This window comes from Lynx canadensis, chromosome D4, assembly GCF_007474595.2.
Source record: "Lynx canadensis isolate LIC74 chromosome D4, mLynCan4.pri.v2, whole genome shotgun sequence".
Taxonomy (NCBI): Eukaryota; Metazoa; Chordata; class Mammalia; order Carnivora; family Felidae; genus Lynx; species Lynx canadensis.
Window position 1 is genome coordinate 25741104 of NC_044315.2, and position 27331 is coordinate 25768434.

Sequence of the window (27331 nt, forward strand, 5' to 3'; positions counted from 1 at the left end):
GACGCTCTTGGAGATAATTAATTTGAGTGAAATGATCACCAAGAAGCCACTAGGGACTTGGGAGCATGTCAGTTACTGTAGGAGACAGTGTGATGAGCACGAAAAGTCAGGGCCTTCAAGTGACTTGCATTCCAATTGAGAGAACAAATTGATCGCACTGTTAGATCACACTAGAGTGTTATGTGATTTGTTTCTAGCATAAACTAATATCATTATAGATTACACAGAACCACACCTTTTATCCAAAACCCCTGGAGCTGATGCTTTGGATTTGGAGACACTTTGGATTTTCAAAATGCAACATGGTAGCTGTAGGGAGTGCTAAATACCCCCTCCAGTGGGCCCTGGGCGAGCTCTTCGTAGTCGCATTCAATGATATTTCTGCAGTGAATATGAAGAAGTGGTTATGCTAACTGGAATCAGTAGAGTCTCCAAAGGATCTCCCAGCAGTTCAGGTCAGGTCTTAGTACCAAATGAGCTTACCTTTGGTTTTTCAGAATGTTTCAAACTTCAGAAGTGCAGACAACGGATTGGGAGGCCGTCGCAGAGTGTAATGTAGCATAATCTAATCTTAAATCACTTTGGATATACTGTAACTGAAGTTCCGTGAGGGCAGTGCTGTTTCCCAAATACCCAGAATCGTGTCTGGCAGAGAGGCATTCTCTAATATATATTCGTTAAGTAAATAAAAGTCATAATAAGAAACGTAAGCTGTCATTTCATTGTATGTCTACCTCACGCCAGACACAGTGTTTTGCATCAACGCTGCTAGGTCCGGATTGTTGCTTCTACTGTTACTCTCACTTCACAGAGGAGGAAACCGTCTCTGAGAGAAGTTCAGCGACTTGCCCAAGGTCACCTGGGTGGCAGGTGATAAGACTGTGATTGCAGCCAGGGATCTGGCTGTGGTGGCCATGAGCACACTGTGGGGTCAGGCCGTCTGGGGTTCGGGTCCTAATTCTGCCACTCGCCGAACTCGAACAGTGGTTTCGCTTCTCGGCGCTTACGTTTCCTCGTGCGTAAGATGGAAATAACAACAAGGTCTCTATCATAGGGTTGTTGCGAGATGCACGGAAAGTGTTTAGAAACTGTGCCTGGAATCGTACAGGACTTGAATAATGTCAGCAAAATCCAAGGTGTCAGAGGGAGACTTTGCAGCAAGGAATTTTGTCCAGTGGAGTGGAGAGGGCTTTTAGACAGAAAGATAAAACTTCAGATAACCTTTTTTGCAACCTAATCATAAAAGAATACTCCCATGCTACTGTGATAAGCTCAGAATGAGGGACTAGGCCTAAGTCACAAAATAAAATTTGTTTGGTTACCTCCATTTGGTCTGAGTGTTGACAAAATTAAGTACACTATCTGCTAAAAATTGGTAGACTAAGAAAAAAAAGAATACCTCCTTTGTGTGACAAAGATACTATATATTTATGCTCATTTCCCCCCAGTTTTATTGAGAAATAATTGACATACCTCCCTGTATAAATTTAAGGCATGCACATGATGGTTTGATTTACATACGTGGTGAAATGATTCCCACACGAGGTTCAGCTCACATCCATCTAGTCATATAGATACAATAAAAAGAAAAGAAAACGAATGATTTCTCCGTGTGAGGACAACTCTTAGGATCTGGTATAGTCATCACACTGTATCTTACGTCCCTGGTACTTAATAGTCCTACAATTGGAAGTTTGTACCTGGTGACCACCTTCCTCCAATCACCCCTCCCCTCACCTCTGGTCACCATGAATCTGACCTTTTTCTAGGAGTTTGGTGTTTTGTTTTGTTTTGTTTTGTTTTGTTTTGTTTTAAGGTTCATATGTAGGGGCACCTGGGTGGCTCAGTCGGTTGGGCGTCTGGCTTCAGCTCAGGTCATGATCTCACAATTTGCGAGTTCAAATCCCACATCAGGCTCTGTGCTGACAGCTCAGAGCCTGGAACCTGCTTCAGATTCTGTGTCTCCCTCTCTCTCTGCCCCTCCCCTGCTCATGCTCTGTCTCTCTCTGTCTCAAAAATAAATAAAAACATCAAAAAAATTAAAAAAAAAAGATTCATATGTAAGTGAGATCCCACAGTGTTTGAATTTCTCTTTCTGACTTATTTCACTTTGCATAATGCTTTCAAGGTCCATCCGTGCTGTTGCAAATGGTAGGATTTCCTCTTTTTTAATGAATAATATTCCACCGTGTAGGTGGATGTGTGGATGTATAGATATATGTATGTCACAACTTCTTTATTTATTGATCCATCGATGGACACTTAGACATTTCCATGTCTTGGTTGTTACGAACAATACTGCTGTGAACATGGGTATGAAGAAAAAAGATGCTACATCTTACACCAACTGTTACCATCAGACTTAATGGTGAAATTTCAGTTTTCCCGTTAATCTCTGAAACACCATAAGAATGCCTATATTGTTGCTATGATTTTATCACGTTCTGGAAGTTCTAGCTAATGGAATAAGACATGAACTGGACATAAGAGGTTTACCTTTAAAAAGTGAAAGATACGAATACTTACAGATATTGTGAATGCCTAGAAAATGGTGGAGAACCAATTTACAAACCTATGAATGAACCTGGAGTTTCTCTCATCTGGCTGGATACCAAACAGGCTATTTAGTAGCTCACCCATAGGCTAGCAATCATGTCAGACAATATAGTAGTTAAAAAAGTCGTTCAGAATAGGAAAATGGCAATAGCAGGAACTCTAGCATGATGACAGAGATGGGGAGGAAGCTATGCATACAAAGTTGGCCCCATCTATGCAATATGAAACAGTAAAATAAAGAAAAACCTAAATGCTCAATGATATCAGAATGATTCATTGAATGATGGAAAAAAAATTCAAGGATGAATAAAGTAAAGTTTTGTGCTCACAATGCAATGTTAATTAAAAAGTTTAGAATATTAAGTATTCTATAGGCATTGTGGTCCCAATACTTATTTTTTACATAAAAAAATAAAAGCACCAGAATGTTAATAATTAAGGGATGTGGGATTAGAGATGATTTTATTTTCTTTTTTATACTTTCTGCGTTTTTCAAATGTTCTAAAAAAAGAGCAAGCACTTGTTTTATCATGCAAAAAGTTCTGCAAAAGCTTTTGAGGAAAAACACATAATATCAGAGGAATGAATTTACCTACCAGTATTACTTTTCTTCCCAATATATGCCATTTTGTGAACTTTTATTGAGGCTATGTTAAGGAAAATAAATAATGGCTTACTTACTCAAAATAGACAGCCCTAGTCTTTAAAATACAAAACAGCACTATTTACCTTTTCTTCATTGATTAAAAATAATTGAAATTTTGTACAGAAGCCTTAGTGGTTTTTTTTCCCAATGCTTTGCTATAAGACTCGGATTCAGTTTCTGGAACAGAGGAAATGCCAAGATGTACAAGAAGGCACTGGAAGGTGAAACATCCATTTCATTAACTCTTCGAAAAATAAATTACCTCACTTCCTTTATCACTGTAGTAATTAACCCACATTCATACTCATTCTGACCAACGCTATATATTATTTATTACCTTCCATTTGTGGTTTGGTGGGCCACGTAATGGGTATTTTGTCAGACGATTTTGGTGGGGGAAACACTCAGCGCTCATCTGCTCTCCTAATGACTTCTCACCAGAAGAGCCAAAATATACTTTTTAAAAACCTAAAATAATATAGACCACAGGTGAGCACAAATTGTAAGCCTGCCTTTCCACTGGATTCAGTTGTATCTTACTCATTTTGGTAAACATGTACCACCGACTGATTTCCATGAGACCCCGCAGTTCTTGGCCCAAAGCCAAAAGCCGAGCACCTAATAGTTGTTGGCTAAATGTTTGTGGACTGGGTGGAAATGCGAACAAAATCTTGGGGCTTCAGACTCCTGGCCCTGTGACCTCCCTTACCCAGGTGGGGTCTGGCGTGGTCTGACCTTGGCCTGAAGGCACGCACACCCTGGGGCTCAGTCCCACTCCAGCAAGATTCAGAGCAGTGGCAGCTTCCTTCCTTTGGTCAACACCAGTTATTTATGGAGTGCCTGCTCCACACCCAGGTCTGGGCCTCATCTGGCCAAGGCTTAGCCTTTACGAGGTGGAGCTGATTCCAGAGCCTCCAGCAGACACAGAGCAAGCGTGCCTGCGGGTTTTCTCCGCTTAGCTGCGCAGGAGTTATGCCGCCTTCCTCCTAATCCCTGCACACAGGCTGGTGCGGGAGGCTGCCAGCACATGGAGTGTGTCTGCAAAATGCAGACAAATTGCTGCTCTTTATTAGAGGTATGGATGAAGGACTTTGGGAAGCCCTGAAACTACAGGGTGCCGGGTTTCTTGGTTACTTTTTCTCAAGCTCTACTTTCAGAAATATGATGTGATTAAGTGGTGCGTTTTGCTGCCAATGTCTCTGTCTTTCCCTCCCTCCCTGGCTCCTTCCCTCTCCTCCTTCTTAAAGACCTTGGAAATAAAATAAGATCTCTTTATTGACTGTTCTCACCGATTAGGAAAAATACTCAGCCCATCCTTACTAAGCGTGGTCCTTTGTGAGAAACACATCCTCCGTCCTGCGGCCGTCCTGCTCTCATGGACATTTCCTTAGCCTTGTCATGACCAACCTCTCCCTAATCTTAAGAACCTCCCTCTCAGATCCTGTTTCCAGCTCATTCTCTGCTCCCCCCACTACCCCGATGCCAGCCAACAGTCGTTTGACCTTCTTAGACCAAAAACATGGACCCCGCCTTTTTCTTCTTTTCTTTTTTCCCCTCATGTTGTCTAACTTTGATTCCATGATCACTGACAGTCATCTCTCCCTTGCCCCAAAGACACTCAGAGTGTCTTTGCCCCTTTCTTGGCAAAACAACCACGTGAGCTCACTCCAGTGCTCCACAGCCCAGGCACCTCAGAGCACCCCCTCTGTGGTGCTGCCCCCAAGCCTCACTCTCCCTCTCTCCCTCCCTTCCTTTCTCCACATGCCTCCACCTCCTCCTCTCCTTAACTCACCCTTAGTTCACTGCCTTGCTTCTCATTGCCCTGAGAAAACCAAAGCCACGTGGCAGAAGTGAGCCCATGGGGAGCCCCCACCCCTGTCTGTTTGTCTCATCATGGCCTTGCATGATCTCTCCGCAGGGATCTCTTGGAAAGAGCTGCCCTCCTTCTCTCCAATCCCGCTGTCCCTCTTTCTCTTGCGTCTCCTTCAAGATCACCACTATAAATGCGCTGCTCATTGTCGGTTGTTATCCTGCTTGGCCATTAGCAGCACCTGGCAAGCCTCTCCTGTCTTATTCAGACACTTTGTGCACTTGACTTCCTCTTTTCCTCCCACCTCAGTGGTGGATTTTTCCTTCTTCCCATCGTTAAGCCCCAGGGCTCAGTATCTGAGCCTTTCCCCTCTCTGGAGGCATACACTCTTTTGGGGACTCATCCAGTCTTAAGGCTTGGAATCCATCCAAATGGTAGCTTTTCCTAAATCTGATTTCTGGTAGAGACCTCTTTCTTGAACTCCAGACTTATACGGCCAGCCATCTTCTAAGGAGCTCCACTCGGATATCTGTTTGCCATCTTACACTTAGCGCGTCCAGAAGTCCAGAACAGAGCCCTGAACTGTTAGATCCTTCCGCGGTCAAATCCATCTCAATAAATCTGTGGGTCCTATGACTTCTCTCTTCACTCACATCCCTTTTCCAACTACTTGCCAACTCTATCTTCAAAATATATCTAGAATCCCACTGCTTTCTTCCCCTTCCACTGCTGCTCTAGCTGGCCCCAGTTTCCCTGATCTCTCTCCTAGATTACTCCCCTAGATACACTCTCTTCCCACAGCCTTTGTACTTGTGATTCTCTTTCCAGGGTGTTCTTCTCATCTCCTTCAGATCCTTGCTAAAACATCACCTCTGGGAGACTTTCCCTGACCATTTATCAACTTGCAGTCCTTACTCCCGCTTGGCTGTCCCTCCTCTTTGCTGACTTTCTTCTTTTCAAAGCCCTAATCACTACCAGACATGCTACATATTTCCTTGTTGTTGCTGTTGGTCACCTGTCTCTTCCACAAAGCGTAAGCTTCATCGATGGCAGTCCATTTTGTTCACTCATCTTAAGATAATTCATCATAATAAATATTTGGTGAATAAATGAGTGAAAGAATGACTATCCCAGGTTGAATCTGGGGGCCAACAAGGTCCAGGGCTGAGTGATGGGAAGTGTTGCACTGAAAGTGAAGATCTTAGTGGCCCAGATGTTTCTAAATATGCAGGTGTGTTACATCCTAGAGACAAAACACTGAAGCAACAGGCAGAACTATTTATCCTTTTCCCCAGGAATTTGATGACACAATGGAATCTGGCATCCCTCTTCAACCCTGTTTTCATTTCCAGCCACTCTTGCGTTCCACTAGAGCTCTTACACACAGGAATAAAACTCAACAATCTTAGTCTGGGTGTTGAGCATACTTGGGGAGGCAACACGTTCCGTGTGAAGAGTCCCTTGACTTCCCCAGTCAATGGCGGTAGCCTCTTCCTGATTCACCTTCTTGACTCAAGTCTTGCCCTTCTGCAAATCATTCTCTCCATGACTGCCAGGGTCATCTTCTTAAAACAAATGTTTACAAGATCAGATGGTAAGCTCTGTCTTTAAGGCACCATGTGTGAATTCCATCCGTGTTCTGGATGACCCAATAAAATTAGGTCTGAGAGCAAAGGGACACCCTTGGCCCAAGTTGTTGATCTACCTCAAAACTTCACCTCCAGTTCAGGACCACTAGAATCTGACTAAGTGACTGGGAGGGGGGTTCTGGTTCTGGCTCCTCCTCTCCATGTCATCCACCCATAAGCTGCTTTGTTGTTATCAGGTTACCAGGAGGTGACCTGCAGGCCCATGGGAGACTTCTCTCTCCCTGGGCCCCTGATTCCAGTGAAGATTGGGTTTTCTGCCATGTGAGAATTGGAATTGCACTTTGTCCATGGTCTGGCATCACCACCTGGCAGCACTGATTAGAACTTCCGGTTCCTTTAGGTTAAGCTGGGGGGAGGACTAGACCTTGTTGAACGTCTGGGAGAACAGCTGGATAACTGAGTTCTAGACCCACTTCTAAGGCCAATACAAAGGTGTTATGAGGCCTTAGACCACCGACACCCATTTTCTTCAGAAGTGTGTGAAAGATCATGAATGTCTGGATGGGGAGAGGCATGGGAGAGGGTATGCGCTTGGAGGACCCTCTGATTATCCCTGTGATCTGGCCTTCCTGACTAATTTTTAACTACGTGTTGATGCTACTACATTTCCTGTCTGTATGACCTGTGATCACTGAATTCCTCTGCACCTTAGGAGTGGGGATTATGATACTTACTTGATGGTGTAATGGTGAGGGTGTAATAAGATGCCTGGTACATAGGAAGAACTCCATAAATGCTAGCGCTTCCCATAGTATTGCACACAGTAGGTTTCCAATATAAACATTTTTAGTGGATGGATCAAATCTCTGGATCTACAATAGCTGAGCAGTGAAGACACCTGGAGGTGATCAGGAAGGCTTGGGAAGGACGTAAGTCATGACTCCTGAACCACGCCTCATTCTCATAGCCTCCCCTTCCAGTGCAGGATTCTACCAGCCCCCTGGACAACTCCTAACATAGAGGCGTCTATCCATTGTCCCTCACTGCCTAGGGCCCTATGGACTAACTGGTAGATTTTAGAAGAAAAGAGCTAGAGCTCAAAGGTGTGGATCTTCACTGTGGGCCGTATGTAGCCTGGCCCTGCTCTGAGCTGCATAATTCCAGGGGGCACCAGTCAGGATGCAGTGCAATGCCTCAGCCCTGCCTGGGCCTATTGCAGAGGATGCAGGCTTTATGCCAGGCTCTGAATAGTAATAAACTCTTGAAGGACTAGAAGCTTCTGCTCAAAGAGTTTATAATCTAGTTGAGGACAAAGATCAATGAAAAGATCATTATAATACACGGCAATAATTAAGACCTTTAAAGAGTTTTTTGTGAGCAGAGAGGAGAAACATGTAGTCCAATCTGAAGTGCTGGCGGTGGCATCCTGGAGGAGGTGACTCATGAGTAGCAAAGGATAGGAAAAACTGAGGAAAAGGTTGACATGGGCAGAGACACGGAGTCAAGACGCAGAGACAAGACAGCCCAGGGTGAGCCTGGGGCTACCAATTTCTGTCTCCATTGTTAGGGCACAAGACTAGAGAAAGAGACTAGAAGAATCGCAAAGTAAGTTGAGGCCAAGGCGTAGCTTAGAAGTTTGGGCTGTAGGGCGGTGAGATGGAACCCTCAGTTGGTTTTAAGTAGTGATGGGGGAAGAAGACAGGTGGCATTTTGGAAAATGCTTTCCAGCCACAGCATGGGGGGTGGACTGGAGGAGGCAAGAGGAAGGGGAGGCTCCAATAGACCAAGGCAGCAGCTGTCCTCAGAGGTGGAGGGGCCTGGACCAGGGGTGGAGGGACCGACCCTTTCTATGTAGCATTAGTCCAGCCACAGATGGTTCACTCTTTGCGAAAAAAGCAATGGGCTCTACGTTTATGGACACAGCACAGAGTCCTCCTGTGTTCCGACCAAGTCAGAGAATTGTTGTAAAGGGGGTAAAATAAAGGAGTAGACAACAGACCCCCTAAGTTCCGGATAAGTCCTCGGTCTTTCTCTGCCTGTTTGCTAGAAACGCCTGACGTTTCCGAAGGGGAACTGAGAAAAACAGTTGCTGTTAGAAGCTGTAAAGTGTTGCAGATGCAAAGGGACATTTGCTGTTTGTTTCTGCCCATGACAGAAAGGGGAGCCTTCCTGATGACGGCTCTTCTAATTTCTTGGGTTGAAAAAACTCAAGGAGGAATAGTAGCTGTGAATGGAGGAAGGGATGTCTCTTTCCACTCAATTTTCAACTCCATCTAGACTTTATTCTTGCTAACGTCCAAATCTGAGAACACGTGATTGTGCAGAACACCCTTCCAGCTTCCAGCTTCTCAGGCAACAGCGAGCAATTCATTCGGTTGGCGTAACAAGTTAGCCTGCCTGGCACAGCTTACGCTCTGAAAGTACGTTTTCTAATATTATAATTTCAAAAATGACTTGAGACACTGGCCCTCTCGGGCAGGACTTTCATCTTCTCTTCCATCTGATCGACAGAACGCAGTTTCTCCAAGCCAAAGCCGTATTTCTAAATCGTTTAAAAAGAAATGAGTGGAAATTTAATTTTAAGCCAAAGTTTTGTTTTTTTTTTTCCTCTTACAGTCAGTTCATTCTTCATGCTTCTTTATTTGCCCCACCAGCATCTTTCACTTCAAGCGTTTTAAGGAAGGAGTGTTTTCCTGTCCAAGTCTTTATAACGTGGAGGCCTACAAGCAGTTATAAAGAGTGGGTTTGGATGATATATATTAAAAATGATAAATCACTTTCCAGCCTTCCATAACATTTTATTTTCTCTGGATCCTTATGTCTTTCTGACTCACGTACCTGGGCTGATTAATGCCCCCTCTCCCCTGTGACGCTTTAATCCGGGGCCTGTGTTTCATTCGCCTGCCGATAGTGATAGCCAATAAATTAATCATGCAGCCGCGCAAGCCGTACCACGCAGGCTGCTGGCAGCATAAAACTGCCCATCACAAAGCAGGCAATTGTGAGCCTCCATTTATCTGGTACCCTCAAGACTCAACATCGTTCTGCATTTGGAGCTGCAAATGCTCATTTCTTCATAGGCATGGGCTGGGAAAATGAGGGAAGGCTAATTAATGCATTCAAGGGATCCTACTGAATCAGCAAGCCCCTTAAAGGCACAACAGACACAAACAGGCAGCTGCAGTCTTTTGGGATTCAAAACACCAACAAAAGAGCTAGTTAAATATTTGAATAGCTAAAGTATATGTCTATTAATGCCCATGCAAATTGCTAAAATAGGCTGTCCCCCCATCTCCAGTGGAGTCAAAGTCATTGAAATCCCAAAGCCTTTCATCCTGTCAAACAAGCCATTGAAGAGCAGGACATTTACATCTCCATAACGGGCCTGTCCAACAGTAGCTTAGGGTAGTAAAACTTGGGTGCACGAGAGAACTCCAGAATAGGGCATCCATTCACTCTGGCCTCTGGGGATGCAGGACCGACTTACTGAGAGTTAGACTGCTGCAACCCCAATCTCTGTGTTAATGTGGTGTGTATGGTTGCAAATGCCTTGAACAATAAATGTCCCAAGCTCTGGATATGGTTTGATCCAAGGCCCCAACTCTGTGACCCGGATGCATCTTTTGGCTGTCTTCCCTTGGATTGGCTCGACTTGGAAACCACACTTTTCCCTCATGGCTGTAGCAAAGATGACTTCAATCCACTCCTGTTGCCAGATCCTTCCAGATGCCCATCCAGCAGGAAAGAGAACATTGCTTACATCAACCTCCGTGCATACATCCTAGGCTTGGTTTTGATCAGACTACAGACCAATTCTTGAACCAACCTCTGTGGGCAGGGAGTGGAGTTGCTGATTTTTTATGCCTGAGCCCTCCGTTCCTTCTTGAATCACGTTGGCTGCCCAGGGGAGGGTGGACAACCAAATGAAAATCATCGGTTAAGGAAGAAGACATGCATACAGGGTGGCAATCCAAATAGCAACAAGGATAAACAAACAGAACAAACTAGAATACTCCACTCAGATCACCATAACAAAATATCACAGATTTGTTGGCTTAAACAACAGGCATTTATTTTCTCACAGTTCTGGAGCCTAGAAGTCCAAGATCAAGGTGCAGCCAATAGAGTTCCTGGTGAGGCCCTCTTCCTGGCTTGCAGACGGCCACCTGCTCACTGTGTCCTCACATGGCCTTTCCTCTGTGGTTTGCAGAGAAAGCAAGCTCTGGTGCCTTTTCTCATAAGGACACAAGCCCTGTAAGATTAGCACCCCGCTTTTAGGACTTCATTTAACCTTAGTTACCTCCTTAAAGGCCCAAATACAGCCACATTGGAGATGAGGGCTTCAATGGGCTCTTATCCATCAGGAATCAACCGTTTTTGTGGTTTTATAGAATGAGAGTAAACGTGCTTAGTTAGCTTTTAATGCATACAGTGAAGAACATGCAGCCATGTATCCAATCATGTTGCATCTGTTTAACGACCACGAATGTAGAGACCAAGAAGGTTCTGGAGATTAATATTTAGTTATGATTCTAGAACTATCAAAAAAATTTGAGAATCACCAGACAAGAGACCTTCTTTTTTAGAACTCATCTTTTAGAAGGGCTTTTGGTGAAAAATTATGAGCGCCACAAAAATAAAAGAGAGGCCTAAGCCTGTAGAATCAGACCCCTTGATATTTTTAATGATGGTAATGTGACCTAGCTTACTCACCCACATATTCCATCAGACTTGGTTCCAAATAATCTTTGCCTCTTAAAAAAATGAAAATTTCCCCTCAAATAATGAAGATTTCCATAGTTAGTAGACTCTACTATATTAATTAAAAATAATTCCCCAGGACAAGCTCTGAAAATGTGACAAATAGGCAATGCTTTTGGAACAAACACCTGGCCTTCTAAGGGGATTATTTACAGGGTCACAACTCTTTTTGTGATATAAGTTACAATGAGTTTTAAAAGGGGCACCTGGGTGGCTCAGTCTGTTCAGCGTCCGACTTTGGGTCAGGTCATGATCTCACAACTCATGAGTTCGAGCCCCGCATCGGGCTCTGTGCTGACAGCTTGGAGCCTGGAGCCTGCTTCAGATTCTGTGTCTCCCTTTCTCTCTGCCCCTCTCCCGTTCATGCTCTGTCTCTCTCTGTCCCAAAAATAAATAAAAAAAAAAAAAAAAACGCTGAAAAAAAACAATAAATAAACATTAAAAAAATTTTTTTGCATTACTTCATCATTAACATTTATGCATTATGTATTTATGTACACACTTGTGTATGCTTTAGGGAGTACTTCTGTGGGCAGGTACTCTCTTACATGTACTGGAGTCCTTTTATAAAATAAAAGCCCCATAGTTTTATAGATAGGACTGTCTTTTAATAAGGTTCACTTGGAACTTCCCTCTTACATCAGTCAGAATAGGCTAGGTTATGTTGCAGAAATAAATAACCCTTAAAACAGAAAAGGAGATAATGTCTCCTTATGCTGCATATACAACACAGGTTGGCAGGACAGCTTTATTTATCTTAGCTTTTAGAAACCCAGAACTTTATGATGCTACCACCTAAACATGAGGCTTCATGGTTCACTGTGACAGAATGAAGAAGTAGATAACCCAGCACTATGAAATCTTCTTCCTAGAAGGGATATGGGTCATTTCTACTGCTTTCATTGGCAAAAACAATGGATTGGTGGGGATGGGGAGGAGGGTTCAATCCTCTGCTGGGCCAGAAAGGAGAGGCAAGCAGTGTAGTGGGTGACACAACCACGAACCCATGTTATACCAAATTTTGCTTCTTTTTTTGAAACTAGTTTATTTTATGTTATTGTTTTATAGGGTTTTTTTATTAGAGAGAGAGAGAGAGGAGAGAGAGAGAGAGAGAGAGAGAGGGAGAGAGAGAGGGAATCTTAAGCAGGCTCCATGCTCAGTGCAGAGTCCAACATGGGGCTCAGTCCCACGATCCTGGGCTCATAACCTGAGCTGAAATCAAGAGTCACACTCAACTGACTGAGCCACCCAGGCACCCCCCAAATTTGGCTCTTGATCAAAGAATGCAAAGGTGGGAGGTTGGAATTCATTCATGTATTCATTCAATAATTCTTTATGGAGCACCTAAAATATACCAGGACACTGCGCTCAATGCTACAGATGGAGAGACAAGAAACACATATTTGTCACTCATAAAGAACTTATAGTCTGGGGGGCACCTGGCTGGCTCAGTCAGTGAAGCGTCTGACTTCGGCTCAGGTCATGATCTCGAGATCTGGGAGTTCGAGCCCCGCGTCGGGCTCTGTGCTGACAGCTCGGAGCCTGGAGCCTGCTTCCGATTCTGTGTCTCCTCCTTTCTCTGACCCTCCAATGCTCATGCTCTGTCTCTCTCTGTCTCTCAGTAATAAGCAAATGTTAAAAAAATTATTAAAAATAACTTACAGTTTGGGGAGAGGTTACAACAAGTAAGCGGATGATTAAAATTCACAGTGAGATGAGCTATGGAGAGAAAGAACAATGTGTTTTGGAAATACAGAGGACAGTGGTCAACGGAGATGAGTGTCCCTACTGTTGTCTAGCTCTTGCTGTACAACATGATCTCCACTATACTTGGAGGACACCTCATGCCCTATTTTCAAATCCTTCTAGATTGACCCGATCAGCAACGGAGCTATTTGTTGTTGCACCTACCATGTGTAAAGTGGCCTGCTTGACAGTGTTGTAACTGTTATAAAGCTCTAATGGAAGAGGGTGAAGAACTAAATTTCATGTTTTCAACTTAGAGTGCTCACAAGCTAATAGGAAAAATAAGAGTACATAAATCATCAATACACCGGAGAATGTGGCATTTATCGGGAGACACACAACCTAAATGTCAATGGGGGATAGTTTTGATTTGAGGAATGAAGAAGTGGTTCCTAATGGAGTGACTCTTCAGGTGGATTTTGTTTGGCGAATGGAGTTTGATTATCAAAAATGGAGCTTGAAGGTTCCATTTCAGGTAGAAACAGGTGGCACAAAATTGGGAAGCAACCACGATTATTTTATTCCATTCTGCATTACAAACCCAGCGTTTATCACACTGCCTTGCATCTTATCAGGTGGTCAAAGAATAGTTTTCAAATGAATTGATGGATAAACAGGAAAACTCAAGGCATATTCATTTATGGAATGTAAACTAACAGTTTAACTAGGATCTGGGGGCTTTTAAGGGGTGTCATAAGTGATAAAACTTGGGCCAGGTCATGGGGCCAAGACAAGGTTTTGAATGCCATTGAAGATTTGGGACGTTATTATTTCCTTACCTCTCTGTTTATGTAATGCCAGAGTGTTCATGGAGGTCTCCAAGACACCTCCTAAAGCAGTTGTGTGAGGTGAGCAGGGCAGTGATTTTAGCTCTGAGGAGGGACTTTTAGAAAGACCCGGTCACTGTGGGGTTTCTGTCAGGAAATGGTGGGTGCAAGACAGAAACCCAAGACTTGGAGTCCAAATCCAGCTCCTGTCCATACTGCATTGTCCCTCTATTGTGGGGCCAGAACACCATTCTTTGGTGTTTGGGGCAGCAGAAATGATAGTATCGGAGCTGTTTTTTGCAAGGTATAAGATAAACAGGAAGAAGGGGGCTGGCAGCAAAGACCCCAGTGATGGTGACAAGAATATTGGAATAACATAGAAAAGATTGAACTCCCTTAGTGACAGTGAGTGTAGACAGCTAAGGTTTCTTTTCAACAGAGATAAAAGTTTAAGGATAAATTCCCCCTTTGCTGGCCCATGACCTAGGCCAGGGTTTCTCAGTCTCAAGCACCATTGATATTTTAGGCCTTAAACCCGTTATCGTGAGGGACTGTCCTGTGCCTTGTTGGCTATTTAGCAAAATCCCGGCCACTACCCATTACATGCCAGTAGCACATACCCTCCCCTTTACTCCTCCCATTGTGACAAACTTAAATGTCTCTAGATGCTGCTGACCTTCCCCTGGGAGGTAAAACTGTCCCCGTATGAGAAGCACTGACCTGGCCAGTCAATTTTGATCCATTTCCAGAAAAGCAGTGGATCTTCAAGAGCCACTGTGCATTCGGTGGGGAAACACTAAAGAAGTAAATACAGTTTCATCTGATGGGTTTGGGTTTCTTCCACTGACAGTGACACCAAGTAGTGGGGCCGATAGCTAATTCATGTGACCGGCATTCCATTCTAAATAATGGGTTTTCATTTCGTTCTATTTATGGCCATTTTATTCAATTATTTTTTTATTCAGCACCCAGCTTAACAGATATTGATACACAACAGATATTATGTACACAATAAGTGTATATAATCCTATTATGTTCTCTTCCATTATGGATGCTTCCTAATAGAAGAGCACGCAGTAATGAAATTAAATACACATCCGGGCTCTTGTATCGGCCTCACACATTTCCTGACCTTGGCGGGATTCAAGAGTGTGGAGTTAGGTGGTGGGACGGGAAGGGAGACGGTGGGTCACTGAAAAGCAAGACAAAGGATGATCTGTAGCAAGTAATCACGTTCCCAGATCAAAGGGAAGAAGTTGAGTATAGTTAAAAATGGAGACTATCCTTTAGCGGAATCCTGCTTAGAAAAGCGATCATCTCTTTCTCCCTCCAAAATTCCACCGAACAGCCGCACACACAAAAATGCCTGCATGGTGCTTTGCGTTAGCTATAGCAAGTGTTGGCCTAGGGGAACTAAAAAAAATTGCATGTTATGTACATATAAATATAAATAATGTAAAGTAAATCTAACTATAACTATAAATATATAGCAGACATTGCAAAGGCATTTCCAAATGCATCTGACGTGGCAGCAAACCTTGAGGAGGGAGGAGTGGGGAGCGTAGCCTGCCTTCACTTTGGCCTCACTTGGCAACTGAACAGAATTCGAACAGGTCCGAGCAAGTCAGCCAAGGTCTGAGTCATCGTTTAGGTTTTCCATGGAAACGAAAGCTCATGGGAATCGACATAAAGTGTTTGCCAGACTCTATGGGTTTGTCATTCTCTTTGAGGGCCACTAATATCACTTCTAAGATGATTCGCTGAGATTCAGCCAATTTCCTTTCCAAACACTTGCTCTGAGTGCTTACTAACATTGCTTTGCAGAGAGAGGGAAATTTGGGGTGAATCTCAGGCAGTCATTCACTGCACATTTAGACAGTGTGAACATGGAGATTTTGGGTGCATGCAACCAGACATCACCTGCCTTCCCTGCAGGAAGCTTGTGAACACTGAAAAAAAATGTTCATAGAGCATTTTTTTGCTCTCGCTACGGTGATACTCTAGAAAGGCAAAGCTTTGATAGGGCTCTCTTGTGTCTATCAACTCTTGTTGGTACACAGAGGTTGCCCCTGCCTTGCTCAAAGTTCCCAGCTTGGAAACGAATTATTACAAGTTTCAGGTTCCATTTTTTTTTACCCGCCCAGGGAAGACTGTGACTGCCGTTGTTAAAGAAAAAGCCTTTTGCAATAGATTTAAAAACAAAACAAAACAAAACAAAACAGTGATTTGTACAGTTTAGTTGTAAATGACTAAGATGTGGACCAACTGAATTTCCTTGGAAATATTCCACATGTTCAAAATAAAAGAGGGAAGTAGTCGGCATTTCCCCCTCTCAAAGTTAAATGTTTGAAACATGGGATCAGGACATTTTGCCACATTCCAAGCAAGTCTGGTTTCATCTATTGCCACTTGAGACTTCTGAACTTTAAGTCTGTAGGATTTAAAGCTTTAGTCTGCTTTTATTTTTTTAACGCAGCAATAGAAGCTGACCAATTTTCCCTAATTAAAGTAATATCTAATCCCCCATAAGTTTCCTGGCACATAGCAAATATTCAGTAAGTACTGTTTTCTAAAATTGCATTTGCACAGCCAGGCCCTTCTCTCAAGATGAGAATATAGTGACCCAAAAGCATCTGAGCATTATTTAGCAGGAGAAAATCTAGGCCAGTTGACTGAGAGCTTTTCTTTAAATTGCACATGATCTCACATTCCCAAAATACCCACGCACAGGGAAGCTATATAAGGCCATGTGGCAATCTGTTCTCAGTCATGTGTGCCTAATGATTAGTACTATAGATTACTGGATTTTGAATAGGCCTTCGATGACTTTTCGCAACCCCTGTCTTCATGGAGCAGGAAGCAGAGCCTATAAAGGGGAAGTGACTCACCTAAGGTCATGCGGTTTGTCTCTTGCCTTGTTTAGGGCCAGCCCCCTCTGACATCCGGTCTCCATCTTTATTCTTTATGCATCTTTATTCCACACTCTTGCCTGGAGTGCTGGGTTCTAAGTGTCGCTCACCTTTAGATATTGTCCTCAGGGAGGTTTCATTGGAGTGCCAAAAATGAATCAGAGCGGTAGCAAAGATATCTGCAAAAACATAGTGGTTTTTGTGTTGAGTGTATCATTTGCATATTGGCATTTTCATTAGACTTGCTGAACTTACTGTGCTTTTTTTAAGAAAGTTGTTTTCATTTATTAGACAAGTATTTCTTTGTTATAAGTTTATTTACTTTGAGAGAGAGCACAAGCAGGGACAGAGGGAGAGGGGAGAGAGAGAATCCCAAGGAGGCTCTGCTGTCAGCACAGAGCCCGAAGGGAGGCTCGAACTCACGAACTGTGAGATCATGACCTGAGTCGAAACCAAGAGTCAGACGTTTAACCAACGGAGCCACCCAGGCGGCCCCGGCAAGCATTTCTTGAGGGTCTGTGCGGGGTACTGGAGGTACTACGTAGGCAAGATCCCTGTTGCAAATGCCGTTGATGTCACACCCATACCTGCTCAGTGTCCACTGTCTGTGCTTGCCCACAGAGTCCTGTTGCAGGCGCCCATGACTCTGTCTCGGTGCTTTATCCTAGCCAGAAGCCCTTGGCCAGTGGCAAGTGACAGCGGAGAGGGAACGACTCTGCTTCCTCACCTTCTGGGTGGGATGACTCCAAGGTGCATTCACTACCGCCTCCCGAGACCCCCAGGGATTTGAACTCTAGTTGTACACAGTGTGTCCCATTGGACAAGGACATCCACTGCCAGCTTCTTTCCCTGCCTGCTCCTGAGTCCTTGGGTCAGAGTCTGCTTCGGAGGAAGCCTTGTCTAAGACAGCCACTGACTTCTGGGAGCTCAAGTTCTAGGAAAGGATACAGACAATAAACAATAAATCAAGGAAGTAGGGCCATTTATTGGTGTGTGCCGAGAAGGATGAGATGGTAGTGGAGAGACATTGGCTAAAGCGGTGAGGTTGGGGCCCTGCCGAGGATGTGCTGGCTGACCTGAAGCCTGGAGCAGGGATTAGAGAGCCCAGAAGATTCTAGGAGGAGGCAAGAAGATGTGCAAAGTGAGCAGGGACAGGAAAGAGGCCAGGATGGTGGCTTCGCAGGAGACGGCTGAGGCTACATCACACAGGACTCCACAACGAGGAACAGAAGTTTATGCTAAACGCAACAAGAAGCCGCTAGAACAGGTTAAGTAGGGGAAGGGTGTGCAGTCATCTGATTCCTACTTGAAAATGATTACTCTGGGGGCACCTGGTGGCTCAGTCGGTTAATCGTCTGACTTCAGCTCAGGTCGTGATCTCACAGTTCGTGAGTTCGAGCCCCCACATTGGGCCCTGTGCTGATGGTGTGGAGCCTGCTTGGGATTCTTTCTCTCTTCCTTTCTCTCTGCCCCTTCCATGTGCTCTCTCTCTCTCTTTCTCTCTCTCTCCCTCAAAAATAAATTAATGAAAAAGAAAATGATTTCTCTGGCAGCTCCATGGAGAAGAGATTGGGGGGAGGGTGCCGAGGGTGGAGCAGGACACCAGTTGGAGGTTCAGCTGAGAGATGGTGGACGGTTCTCAGCACCCGGCTTCAACTGTTGGCAGGGAGCATAATTAAATAGAGCTTAAAGGCAGACTACTGTGCATTCACATCTTTGTCTCTAACACCGTTTAAATGTATTTTCGTGTTTCTCCGTATTTTGTGGTGAAGAACCCTTTGAAAATCTAGTGACATCTGTGGAGTTTTTGCTCCGGAAAGATGCAAGTGCGCAGGGATACACAATTTAGAATTTGCGTGATTTGTATGATTGGGAAGTCATGGAGTCAGTTAATAACACCTCAGATATCTATCTATCTATGTATCTATCTATCTATGTATCTATCTATGTATCTATCTATGTATCTAGATAGATGATATAGATATAGATATAGATATAGATATAGATATAGATATAGATATTATTTGTCTACAAGTAGTAGTTGGCAAAGGCTCCCTACCATAGTAAATGAGTCCCCAAGTGGGTAATTGTTCAAACACAAGAGTTTATTTCTTGCGTATGGATGACAGAGGATAAATGACTTCATTGGCTTTCAGGGAGAATAATTTGGTTTCTTCACAGCCTATACTTGTAAAATAATACTGGGAGAATTAGCATCGTGTCATCTTCATGTCATAACTTTCAAGTTTGCTGTGAAGGTTGTTTCCACTCTGGACACATAGAGGGGGAAAGAGCATGGAGCGACACATAGGAGACGTCTTGACAAGCTGGCCTGGAAGTGGTACCATCACTCTGGTCACCTTCCGTTGGCTGCAATTTAATGGTATGACCACAGCCAACCTCAAGGAGGGCTAGAAAGGGTAGTCTAGCTGTGGGCCCAGAAAGAAGAGGGAAATATAGTTTTCAGAAGGCACACAGCACTTGCAGCCATAATACGCATTCATGTGGTTTCTTTGGTATTTGTCACACTGGAGGTGTTCAATGTTACTTTTTCTAAAGAACAGCATAATGAGTCACTTCAGAGATTTGAGGGAAGGTAAGGGATGAAGCCAATGAGGGTTGGTCAGAAGGACCCTTTCCATGATTTCCAGAACCAGTTTACTAAAAGCAAAGCCTCTTCCTCGCCTGTGCAGATGGTACTTATATAAAGGTTGTGTCCTTAACTGAAAGATTAAGATTAAATTAAAGTAGAAACTTGGCCTCAGACTACACTTTTCTGTGCCCTGAAGAGCTGGAATTCATCTGAAATAAACTCTTACTCACTCTGGTTATGTGTCAGTTGGAAAGGGAGATGGCTGTATTGTCAACAAAGTGATTCTTTGCGTTCATTTCCCCTCCACTCTGATGATCAGTCCTCCTGGTCTTTGAGGTAATAGGCAATCAGCCACTCGGTCAAGCACTTACTGAGTTTCTACTCTGAGCTCAACGCTGTCTTGTCCTCACTTTCCCTATAAGAGAAAGGCAGCCCGGAGGCTCCTCTATCCGGTGCCCTTTAGGGAGTGGGTGTGGCCATAGGAAGCCGGAGGTAAAGTACATCCTGTCAGTGAATCATATTTTCCCATTTGCTCCCATCACAATGTTCTTGGGGGTGGAGGATGGTGAGTCTTGCTTTAAAATATAAAGAGATTACCTTCGAGAACACAACAAATTTTAATTCCTCCCAAATTAAAAGGGAGGAGAGCTGATTTTTCTCCTAACAGACTGAAACAATTTTTCTGAAACTTAGAGAAAAAAAAAAAATCCAAAAACTGTGTTCTTTGGAGATCAGAATGCTTCTCACAATTGCATTTAGAGTTTGTGTGATTCAGCACCCACGGGGAAGATTAGGTTTCTTCCACCTTGCCTGTTTCTCATTTCTTCCCCTGATTCTCTCGCCTGTATCATAAATATTCCTTTTCAGCCCCCTAAATTTTAGCTGTTTTCCTTTGAGAGACATTTGAAAAGCAATCTTTATTACCATTTATTTTGGATCTCCTCTTAGAGTTATTAATGTGTTAATGCATTCTTTTTCCTATATTCTCCTTCTCTGGTCAGGGAAGATTAAACTTTCTTCAATATGAGAAGGATTTAATTGGTTGATTTCATAATTTAGAGTCTTTGTTAGTCAGATTGCAGAAAGACAAGCTCCTTTGAACTCACTGCAACTACATTTGCTTTTGAAGGAGTCCTTTATTTTGCAGCAAATAAAGTGTCCTTATTAAACAGAAAATAAAAGAATGCCTGGCAGGACTCTACTCCCAATGGGTGAAACATCACAGGAAATTGAGAAATTGTTTCTTTTTGCCTTGTGAGAGAATTTTCCTGGTGAGATCTCATATTAAGGTCTTAAGACTACTGCTTAAATCCATCAAGAAAGACCCATTGAACAAGGGACAGCTTTTGAGGAGGAAGAGAGGACCGATGTGACCTTGCTATCTCAGGTCTCGAATTTTCCAAGAAATCTGGGGAATGGCCAAGAAGATTGTCCTCTCTTACGAAATAATTGTGTCTCTGTGCTAGAGCTTAGACCTACTTTAGCAACTTCGGATTAAGTTTGTCAAAAGGTAGCTGCAGTTGGCGGAGGCCCTTTCATTGGTACCTGCAGACGAGGGTGTCTCATTTGGCCAAATAAGAAATGTGTCCTAAGTACGGCATCTAGCGTGCATTCCCAGTTAGACTGTGGGCTCTGGAACTTGGGCCTTAGACCTGTGCCTGAGCTCTAGACCTGTGGTCCAGACACTGGATACTTCCCTCTTATCTTCTCCACAGAGACCCCTGACCTAGGATTTGTGCCCCACGCCCATGCTCTAAGGTTAGCCACTCAGCTGAGCTCTGAGTTCCTCACAGACACTCCGGGCAGCAGCACCATATGTCCTATTATCCAAAACCAAAACCTTCCTTCTTCACTCCCCATAGTCCCCCCAACGTGGCAAGTCCTACTCACTCCCCTAAACAGGCCTGACAGCCGTCTCCTGTCCCCGTGCCCCTCCACTGTGCCCGATTCAGGCCACAACTCTCTCATGCCTTGATGTCTCTAGAAGCCTCCTTAACGGGTCTCCTGCCCTCATCTTTCCCTCTCACAATCCTGTTTCCATCCTGCAGCCAAAGTGATTTTTCAAAAATTCAGCTTGATCATATTACTGCTTGGCCCAAGGGTGTTTTGTTTTATTTTGTTTTGTTTAGAGCCTACCAGCAATTTTCATTGTAAAACCCAAACTCTTGGCCTGACCCTTGCTTCTGTTTCTCAGTTTCCTACCCTTTCCTGGTGCATCACCCCCCGACACATACAGAGCCCCCCACCCTAGCTGTGAGTGGATAGTGACAGTGCCTCTCTCTGCTTTTCCCCATTCTTGACTAATTCCTTTTTTGTTGTTGTTTTGTTTTGTTTTGTTGTATTTTATTTTATTTTTATTTTTATGTTTATTTATTTCTGAGAGAGACAGAGAGAGATGGGGAGAGAGGCAGAGTGGGGAAGGGGCAGAGAGAGGGAGACACAGAATCTGAAGCAGGCTTCAGGCTCTGAGCTGCTAGCACAGAGTCTGACGCGGGGCTCAAACCCAGGAACCATGAGATCACGACCTAAGCCAAAGTTGGACACTTAACCAATGGAGGCACCCAGGCACCCCGACTAATTCTTATTTTAAAAAACATGTGTATTTATTTATTTTGAGAGTGAAAGAGAGTGAGAGAGAGCACACTGAGCAAGGGAGGGGCAGAGAGAGAGAACCCCGATGCAGGGCTTGATCTCATGAACTGGGAGATCATGACCTGAGCCAAAATCAAGAGTCAGATGCTTAACCAACCAAGCCACCCAGCACCCCCCCCGCCCCCACCCCACACCATTCTTGTCTTATTCCGATCTGTTACCCAGAAGCCAGAGAACTCTCCCTTGACCATCTCCCTTAGACTGGGATATATGTTCCTCCTGTGAGTCCCCATGCATCCTGGATATACTTCTCCAATAGCTAATCCTCAATTGTCAGCTCCCTGAGGGCAGACCCAAATGAGGGAAGCTCATTTATCTTTGAATCCTCTATTGTACCTGTGTTGATCAAGAAAAAAAAAAAAAAAAGGAAGATCTAAAATAAAACAAAAGCATTTGGGGAGGGGTCTTAGAATTGCAATGTGGGGAGCATTGAGGAGTGAAAGCCAGTGGTCTTTATTAGCAAATTGCAGAAGTATTAGGAAACATGCACAAGCTGGTTTTCCAAAAATCATGTTTGGAAAATGTAATTACATTTTACGTCATTGGTTTTTTGAGTATACTATGTCAATTACTAGGAAAACATCTTTTGCATAGCGTCCAGTTTTTATCCAGAATGTGGATTCAGCAGCTCTGGGTTCAGTCACATGCCTTTGCTTGGTTCAGTGGTTCAAGGTAGCTCCTGTTTCAAAAAAACAAGATGAAGTTTTAGTCTCCAAGCGGAGTCTCTCATGTTCAGAGGTCTGACCCAGGCTCACTCTTGTTGAACAAATGAGCAAAAACGAATGGCTCCATAACAATGCTTTCCTCTATATAAAATTGAATCTCGATTGTAATGTTGTCCACTATGGCTAATTATGGCTAAGCATTTTGGAAGATTGGAAAGACAACTATGAAAGAATGAAAAAAAAAAAAAACAGATTTGGCATCGGAAGGGTGAGTCTGCTCAGTTACTACTTGGTGTGACCTTTGCTAGGTTTATCAGCCTCTGAGTCTTAATTCCTTATCAATGAACAGAGGGTCATATGTTATAGGGTCTGGCGGAGGACTAAGGGAGAAATGTCCTGCGAGGAGGACACACCTGGTGAATTACAATATCTGAATAAGTTAGAGGGGCTCAAATCCTCTTCATATCTGTGTTCTCATGTGGCAAAGGTGAGAGTTAGGTGGAGACACGCCATCTCTGTTCAGTTAGGCGGAGACATGTCAATGGCAGGATGGAGGTAGAAAATGGTTCACGCTTTGATTTCCCATTGGGTGAACTGTGAAAATACACTCCTGCCTTCTCACACACTATTAATAAAAGTAGACCAGGTATGGTGGAAAAGCAGCTGAATTCGTGTGTTGGGCACCTTAACATTACTCATCTCTTTGGACTCACTAATTCCATTTCAGGATTTATCTGGAAGGAATGATTTTTGAAAATGGGGACGGATGCACCTGAGATGTGGACAGGTGTTCCTTACAGTCGTATTTATTATTACAATTGACGATAATCTGTAATGTGTAAATCAGTGAGGGGCTGCTATGGCATTGTCCTTCTGCGGGTTCTCCATAAGATGGAAACGATTTCGAAAAAAAAATGCTCAAGTGAAAGAGGCAGTCTTAAAAAGTTTGATCTACTGTTTAATTAAAACTATGTAAATCAAACAAATGGAGGAAACCAAAAATTGACCAGTAGGAAATACCCTCTGTTTTCAAAGGGATTAGTGGTAACTAAGAAAGCCACAGACACAGCGCTGCCTCACTAGACTGAGGACCCAGTGAATGAGGCTCACTGTCTTCTGTGCAAAGGGATCTTTATTTGGCATTGGATAGAGGCCAGACCTTCATCCTGTCTTCTAAAACCTGGAAGAAAGCATTCAGAGGAATATCAATCAGAAGTAAAAAATCGCCTTCGAGGTTGGGGAGCCCACGTTGTAGGCTACCAAGGGAGGAAGGTTAACTAGAAAAAAGAGTAATCATGATGACAACTGTGTAAGGCATTTTTTATCGTGCCAAGAGTTTTCATATACATTGTTTCACTTAAATTGGCTCTTCTACGCAGCTTTACATCTTCACTGCCTACAAAAACCACTGTAGATCTGAAGATCTGAGAAGCACAGTTACTTATTTGGGCCCCATACCCTTTATCCGCCTCTTATCCAGGGATCCCCCCACTGTGTAGAGTTCACTTTGAACCCCGCGGAAATTACATAGAGGGGCACAGTCAGGCCCAGGAAACAAATAGGCATTTCACTGTGGCTTTATTCCCTGGAGGACCTCCAAACATTTGTCAGATCTTTACTTACATGTGCTTCATGGAGCTTTGTGTGACAAGAGGCACAGAGCTGCTGTGAACTCCCCACTGTCACACAGCAAGTCAGTGACAGAATCCGTGTAGAATTAAGATCCCCCCCTTTTATTTCTCCTTGAATCCCCCTCCAGCCCAAGTATCAGTTCTCCCACGGGACTACGTGTTCCTTTTGTCACTGCCTGCCTCAGCTCCACAAAAGATCTGTTTTGTCTTGTTATTTTCCCACATTGCTGCAGTCGAGAACCATGGTGCATTTGTCAAACGCGTTGTGTATTTTCATCCCTAGAGCTTAGTTAGATGATTTGATACTTAGGAAGAAGAGAGTGAGAAATCAAGAAAACCGCTCAGAGCCATTAACTCTCGATTTGGGCCATTTTTCTCAAAGACAGGCTACTGTCTCTTACCTGGTTCAAATGCCCATGTTCTCAGGATGAGACATAAATCTTTACACCAAAATTCAAGCATCTGTTTCCAGGTGTTTGAGAGGAAGCTTTGTTCTTCACAGGAGCTTTTTGAGGAAGTCTGTTATTTCACTAAGGACAGTGCTGAATACCCCTGGTTTACGCTTCTCTTTCGAAGTTTATTTTATGTTTTGTTGTGGTTTTCAGATTTCTCATGGTTTGGATTTGGGAAAGTAAAATCAAGACAAGGTGTTGGTAAGTAGTTACTCCTTCTTTGGATAAGTAACGAGTTTATGTTGCTTGATTCGGATGAAATTGCTTGGCCCTTCTTCCCACTTGTTGGCCCCATGATTAATTTTCTGTGTTCCTTGTTTCTGATTTGCTGAAGAGAGAGGCCTAGGATTTTTCCAGAAAAGGCATGGCTTTCACTCACTGAGTTCAGCAAATGGTTTTATATTTTTGAAGTCGACTTGTTTTCATCCCAGGAAGAATGCCAACTGTTGTACCAGGTCGAGGTAGTTGCTGGGCTTTTAAGAAGGTTCAGGAAAGAAAATGCAACAGCACCAAAACTCCAGGTACAGGAAAGTTGGCTAAAAGTCACGTCTGGACAAGCTGGGATCTTAACTTCCTCCATTGGCCAAGATGTAGTACACTTCTGAATTGGTAAATCAGCTGTTCATTTATGACCATTTCTCTTTCAAAACAAGACTCTAACGTCCAGACGCTCTGATTTGTACTTGATTGCATTCTATTCCTTGCATTCAGACTGTGTGCTGACAATTGAAAAGCAGAGTTTGTAGCTTACCAAATGAGTGCACATAATGTATCTCATCACTGGGATTGAAATCAGGTGTGATCTCCCGGGACCTCCAATTTGTTCAGTACTTTCTATGGGTACAGCGACTATGAACAGGAATTCACTAGAAAGCACAAAAAGACAGACTGTCTTACATCTGGCCATCTTGGGCGTCTGTGTATTGGTATATATTCTGGTAGCCAGGCTGGCTATAGGTAAAACTGTGAATTAGGGGAAATGTACCAGTGTCATGGAGCGTTCTGGTTCTGAGTCATCCGTTCCATGCAAGGAACTCTGTTTCCTTTCTTTTTATGAGCCTGATATTAGTAACCCTGACCCTTAGGTAGCCCCATGAATTCCAAGGTCAAAGCTCGTAATCAGCAAAGCTAAGACAGGGACGTGGCAAAATTGGAACATTAAACTCAGACATCTCAGGATTTGCTGGTGACTCCCCGAGGGGCACATTTCAGATTCAGCTAATCTCAGTCACTTTGCCAGGATACCAGAGACTGCCCTGCTGGGTGATCTTAAAGGTGCTCTGTGTTTAGGCTTTGTGTTCTGTGTATGTGTTGGCGGGGAGGAGGCAGAGGGTGATAAGGTTTCATACCATAGCGCTGTGAGATGGGGGTCTTTTCTCCACTAAACAGAAGATCACTGTAACCATGTAAGCATTTTCCAGGCCAGTTTGCCCTGCTGAGAGGTGCTTGTTCTTAGAAAACTTCAAAAACAGGGCTTCACCCTTTTAGGCCACAGCAGAGAGAATTTTCCTTCAGAATTGTTCTTTGAGCCACAGTCCATCAGAGATGCTGCAGCTTTAAAATGTAGGTTTTATTATTATTCGGGTCTGGTGAGGCCAAGAGGCCAGAGGAGGACAGCCATTGAAAAGATAGTCTGTTACTCGCCGTTCCTGAGAGGAGAGGGCAGCCACACCATGGTGGGGGGACCCCAAGGGAAACTCTGGGGTCGGTCAGAGGGCAGAACATGGGGGCAAGAGCCTTTATGGCGGTTACCATAGGAAGGAACTGGTGAGGCAGGGTAAGCAGGTTTAGGATCGGCTGGTTTGAGTGACCTTAGCAGACTCTGGGGCAGACAGGCTGTCCCCACTTGGCTGGTGCCTGGCTCTGGGGTGACAGGGCAGGCAGATAGTGGCCCGGAGTATGACAGCCTGATAAGGTGGTGCAGGCTATGGACTGGTTGGACTGGAGATGGAAAGTATGCTCTCAGAAAAGTTCTTTACCATCGCTAGGGACTGGCTATCCTGGGAGGGGCAGTTCCTTCAGGGTCAGTGAGGCCCCAGTGATGAAGCATCAGAATACAGACAGTAAAAGACATGATTAATACAGCTGCCCAAGAACAATGGCCTCTCCCCTCGCCTCGAAGACATTGTCGGTCTTGAGAGAAGGAAACTCCTTTCCCAGGTGACCTTCAGCCATTCTTATCACAGGAACACAAGTCTAAGGCTTGGAAATATCTGTGAGTCAGACATGCGGTATGCCTTACCAAGCAGCTCCGTTGACAGAAAAAATCTCTCTTTGCACCTGCGACATAGTAAAATAAAAATGGGCTAAAAAATGTTTCCAGGCATAGCCCATATTTGTCAGCTCAGTAATTAGAACTATGCCCCCCCCCCAACAACCTGGCAGGTTGCACATATCCCACAATTTGAAACTTCTTATTAATATTATAAGACTTTTTTTCAAACCCTCATGTGAATTCCTTATAACACGCTGTGATGTGCCCCTGACTCTTCTTCTGTCTGTCTTTTTGTGGTGTCTCCTCAAGCTCCTGCACAGACACACAATGACACATCCC

General features: G+C 43.9%; 1 protein-coding gene across 3 annotated transcripts in view; it reads left to right on the forward strand.

Moving 5' to 3' along the window:
• NTRK2 (neurotrophic receptor tyrosine kinase 2) overlaps positions 1-27331 on the forward strand; it is a 328951-nt gene that overhangs the window by 153343 nt on the left and 148277 nt on the right. For 2 of the 3 annotated variants that reach the window (XM_030293721.1, XM_030293723.1), the window contains exon 12: positions 24931-24978. The exons of the other annotated variant lie outside the window; for it this stretch is intronic. In XM_030293721.1, coding sequence (XP_030149581.1) covers positions 24931-24978 — 48 coding nt within the window. The remainder of the gene's footprint in view (positions 1-24930; positions 24979-27331) is intronic. 3 annotated transcript variants of the gene reach the window in all.